The 5390-nt window shown below is 37.2% G+C and overlaps 1 protein-coding gene across 1 annotated transcript in view; it reads right to left on the bottom strand.

Moving 5' to 3' along the window:
- Positions 310-5390, bottom strand: part of LOC107618538 (transmembrane protein 184B) — a 6171-nt gene continuing 1090 nt past the window's right edge. Inside the window, exons 2-6 of the mRNA XM_016320628.2 lie at positions 4624-4697; positions 3849-3998; positions 3167-3452; positions 1375-1608; positions 310-1051 (exon numbers count right to left, since the gene is read on the bottom strand). Coding sequence (XP_016176114.1) covers positions 704-1051; positions 1375-1608; positions 3167-3452; positions 3849-3998; positions 4624-4697 — 1092 coding nt within the window. The 3' untranslated portion in view covers positions 310-703. The remainder of the gene's footprint in view (positions 1052-1374; positions 1609-3166; positions 3453-3848; positions 3999-4623; positions 4698-5390) is intronic.

The raw sequence follows: 5390 nt of genomic DNA, 5'->3' as shown, positions 1-5390 counted from the left end.
GTATAAGTAAAATATCCGTTACTTGGAGCCTTTGACCGCAAGATTGGAGAAGAAACCAAAACTTGGTCATCCTATTAAATTTGCGGGTTTGATAGTTGACTCCGCAGAAAAAAAAAAATCATTGGATCACGTGCCACATTACAACAAGCTGGCAGCAGGAACGTAGAATAGTTGTTTGCTTGAATCCTTGATGTATGGATCAGGATTCGGGAATCAGAGACAAGAGAGATCCCAGAAGCACTAAGTAACAGAATATTGGGGTAAGAATCATGGAAATGACACTAGGAATTGCTATTCTCAAGATGGATATGATCAAAGAATCAATCAATCAACCAATTAGTTAAATTCAATTAGAAGTTCATCTTCACTGATTTAGCTCAGTATCCGTCACGTTTCAATCAAGCATGCCCACAAATTCTGTATCTACAATTTGCACACCATACACATATTGGAGACACAAGACCAATTATCAAGGAGTGATTTGCCTGGAAGCAGCGATAAGGCTTATAATAAGCTAACATTGATACAAACATTTAACCCCGGAACTTGCCTTTAATGCTTTGCCGGAATCAAACAAACCACACTTTTGCCCATAATTCTCTCCTAGAACAGAGAACATTGTTGGATGTCCCCATCATTAAATCTTTCCATAGCAATGACGACACATTTTTCCAATAACTTTAGTTGGGGATGTTTCTCATGGTCACCTATTACCAGATTTATTAGCTGAGGGGTAACTGGGTCCGTCCAAGTCAATTAGCGTAAAATCGTATGGCACAGATATAGAATTTGACGTATCAACAAGCAAGGAAGATTTCGCGGCACCAGAGTGTGAAGCACCAGAATTGGGACCAGAATCTTTGGGACTGTTGCTATCGGACGAGAAACCTGAGAGCCGTGCATCATCAGACTTGCTTGCAATGTTGGGCTTGTTTCTTCTAACACTTTCCATCTCTGGACCAATTGGAACAAAGGTTCGGGATCGATACTTCCTAGGTCCCTCGTCACCATCATGGTTATAGAGAACGTAATCATGATACGTTGGTGCAAACTGCCAGAAATTTTGAATATCAGAATACCAGTAGAGATTAGACAAAACAAATGGGGAGGCAGTCTTTTAGATGAAATCGTGGAGCTAGAACTATATTAGTAGATAAGATAGGCATTAAACTTGCATATACAAATATGCTACCAATATGAAACATGGTTGCACTGGGCAGGATATATAAATGGATTTTGAACTGGATGTGAGACCTAATTGATTTGGGTCCCGAACTACATATAATCGTAGAGAGGACCGAGTCTTCTACGCGTTTGAGAACAAGTGATATATGTATGTAACACAATTCCGCAGGACATAGAAGTGGGACTCACCTGGTGGACCGTGTCATGGTAGAAGTCATTTAACATCAAAGCATGTGCGAGGCTAGCTGACAAACCACGGGATGCACCTATGTTAGCACCGGCATATTCTTTGTAGGGGAATGCATAGAAGTGCCCAAGAGCAGCAAGAAGCATCTCGACACAAATGATAATATTTTGAAGTTGAGCAGCTTCATCTGCATCCTTGATGAATCCCGACTTTGCAGCAAGAAAGACTAAGACGCCCTAAGATATGAGAGCAAAAGGTCAGCCATTTCAAACCTATACTAACAAAGCAAAAGTACCAAACAAGATCATAAACAATAAACCATCCACAAATTCTACTTTAGAACACAGAAAATGATGGTACTAAAGCATGCTAACATCTTCACACACATACACGGATGACATAAAATCTTAACCCCCTGCATTTTCACAATGAACGCCATATTTATTAGCAGCAGTTTTGACACAGAATCTTGGCACCCTGCATTTTCAGACACTGGATTTCAGGCCATATGCAGTGCCTCTATTTAACAGAGAGATTAATCTGTTTTGGAATCAAAGGGGTGGAATTTTTATTCTCCTTTTCTATTACTTGGAGGAATTCAAAATTGTTTAGAAAAAAATTACACTGAATTTCTCGATATTTAGTGTAATAACACCGAACATCCCTCAATTTACACACCCTAGTACGTAAATAACTGCCTTGTCGCTAACAGAAACTAACACCTGATTCATAAGGAAATTGTCTATATTGACAATATTTAAGCAGCATAGAGGACATTGAAGTGGATACCAGGGCTCAGTGTTTCTATCTTTGGCAAAGGTATCCTGGGCAACAACTGCACAAGGCCTTGGAATCTTAGGACCAGAAGAGTTGCTTAAGAGACACCACCACTGCATTGTGAAGAACAACATAAGTGTCTTGACACTGTCTTTGAAGAAGCTGGATTACATGCAGTCAAGAAGAACCCCAAGAGCAGGGTGCAGAAGGTGGACAACAAGATCAAGTTCCATATTCACTGTCCAAGGTGGTGGTGGAACAAGTTTTGTCGTCTCTTAGTGTGAAATAAATCTTTTGCAGCATGTACATTCAATAAAATAAAGGGTAAACCTAGGTTCAATACTGTTCCATTTCTTTCGTTCGACTTTCGTGCTCTAGCTCTTTTTCTTTTCTTTTTAAAGACCAAACATGGTTGCTTCTTTTGTGGGTTCCAATTTTTATAATGCATTCAAGAAAGTGAAAAATACCACAAAATTTAGGGAAAGGGGGAATGCCTGTGTTTTCAATATTGAAATCCTTTGGCAGAAAATGTGGTTCTCAACAGGGTAAGATTTGACAATTATGTGCACGTCTAATTTGACCAATGAGAATACTGAGTATCTCATCATTTTCTGGGTTAAATTTTTAAACTAGTAATCATGTGCCATGCACATCCTATGAATTTCATCAACATGACAAATCGACTGTTAACTCCAACGGTGGTTGGTGCAAAAACGACAAGTTTACTGTTGTGTTTTCCAAAATAGAGGGGTGTCAAGTTCAAACACTGAAACTGAGGAATATCAATGTACTTTTTTCTTGAAGATACAAGATTCCAATATCATCTTAACCTCATTCCTAGCTAGTATTTTTTGTTACATAACATTCACATCCTTTCTTATTGCTACATACACAAATAAAATTGCCATTTCGCCATTTCATGTTCTACCTATCTTACCATGTGACATGCAATGAAAGAGAACCGATAACATACAGAACAGGGAAGGAGAAAAGTTGAAAAGAAGAGGTATGAAAAACCTGCCAATAAGTCAGGAACACGACAGATTTTATTATGATAAACTTTGGTACTGGGTTGAATGGCTGAAGCAGATCCCTGCATGCCACATAGAACAAAGCAAGAGCATACAGCGCCACTGTGTATGAAATTGTATATATGATTGTAAGATACAAGTACGACTGAGTTGGACTGAAATTGCCATCCTTATATTTCCCCTTCTCATAAAGTATGAGTGTAAGAACAACTAAAATGGGCTTCAAAATCACAAACTGCAAACAGCCTTGCTTGCATTTCCGTATAAAACGCCTGCAACAGAAGTTAATTAGGGAGATGTGATCATCAACTATGAACTATCAACTATGATATAATGATCATGATGCCACATCCAAAGTTTGCAATTATGCATCAGAATTATCGCTTCCCTAGGATGACAAGAATTACATTTTCTGGTAACGAACAAATGAACTTTCGATCATGTCAATTACGTGATCTGAACTACTCAAAAAGTTTGGTAAATAAATAAATAAATAACAAAAATAAAAATAAAAATCCATGCAAAATTCTTGGGATCAATTTCAAAGGAACTAGTGGATTAATAAGCATCAAAAATAGAAATAACTCCTGATTCCCATTATACATAGTAGACATAAATCAACATTTTGAGACCAAAAAGATTTAAATCCAAAAGTATACATCACCCACCCGTCCAGTGGTAGAGGAGGCAAGCAACAAGTCATAAGAAACCATGATGGCTTTAGAATCCGACCACTTAAACTTAGGACCACCGCCCCAGGACCACCAACCCATGCAAGGCACAAGGATAGAAAATTATAAATAACCCAAGCTTCATATCTGAAAAGTAGGCAAGAGAATATGATTAATATACTGATCCTCCTTAATAAACATAGATATGTAAAATGCATTTCTATTTCTACAACAAAGAAGAATAAGAGAAAGGGGAAACCAGTAAACTAAAGGAATACAGGACATTAAATAATGAAAGTGTGTTAACTTCAAGGATTGAATATGCAAGCAATCTGTGTATGTTGAACCCCGGCCAAACAACCAACAGAAGAATATTAGTTAACATTGTTTGGTTTTTACAGGGTTGTGAATTTATCCACAGTAAGATCTCAAGCAAGCAAGTTCTGCAAAGTGACTTCAATATTCAATATATATGTAAATATAAGTAGAATAGAAGTGTAACCTAGCATCACTCTTGATCATTTCCAAACCCCTTGGACTATTTGGACGATGGCACATTCACTAGTTCAAAAGTTACCTTCGTTACTATATGACACAGACCTAACTAACTCTGCTAAGAAAGCTAACATATTCAAGATCTCCCTGCCTAACTTATGTGGGACTTGCATCACTTGTACTTGTGAGTGTTTGCTAAATCAAGACTAGGTAGAATTATTGTAATTTTTATACCTGATGACCAAAAAAGAAAAAGAAGAAACCAAGAATAACTTACCCTTCCCGGATGGAATCAAAATAGATTGAGCCCATAGGTATAACAAGAGCCAAGAATGACATCAGCGCATAAACCTGTTGCAAAAACAATAATTTTAAATTAAATCAGCAGCATAATACAGATTATAGAATACAAACTGGCATTATCCCCAATGAAATATCAAAAGTTCTATGGTGATACTGAAACTATATAAGATAATAAATAATTGACGAAAACAAAAGAACTAGGATACACAACATGAAAATGACGTGACTGTAAATGCAATGAACAGGAGAAAAACACATTATAGTCTCAAGAGCTTGAAGGGTAAACCTTAGTCCATTTTATACTTTAAGCTCTTCGCTTCCTTTCCCTCCAAAATCAAACTAAAAAACATACCCTAAATGCATTAGCCATAGCAAGAAACTTCAAATAGTCAAGTAACTTCAAAGAATTCCATAATTTTAAAATTTCTAGACCAATCTAATATCGAGAGACGGAACCACTCCCCAGCCCCCAGCCCCCAGCCTCAAACCTCCAGCTCCAAGTCTCCATTCACACACATAAACCGACTAACTTCCACATACATGTTTACACGGTAGACTTACCACAACTCTTCCCTTTAAATGCAGTATAACACAATTATATGATATAATAATATTTTAACTTTAGGATAAAATGTTAATGGTTTGATCACCTATTGAGCTACTGAAAACTACTTTGTCCAACAAAAATGGAAACCAAATACAATCATCACTAAGAAACCACCCTAATATCTTCATCCACCG

This window comes from Arachis ipaensis, chromosome B09 (assembly GCF_000816755.2).
Source record: "Arachis ipaensis cultivar K30076 chromosome B09, Araip1.1, whole genome shotgun sequence".
In the NCBI taxonomy this organism is placed as follows: Eukaryota; Viridiplantae; Streptophyta; class Magnoliopsida; order Fabales; family Fabaceae; genus Arachis; species Arachis ipaensis.
The sequence above is the reverse complement of the archived record's forward strand: the minus strand, read 5'-3'. Positions and strand labels throughout refer to the sequence as shown.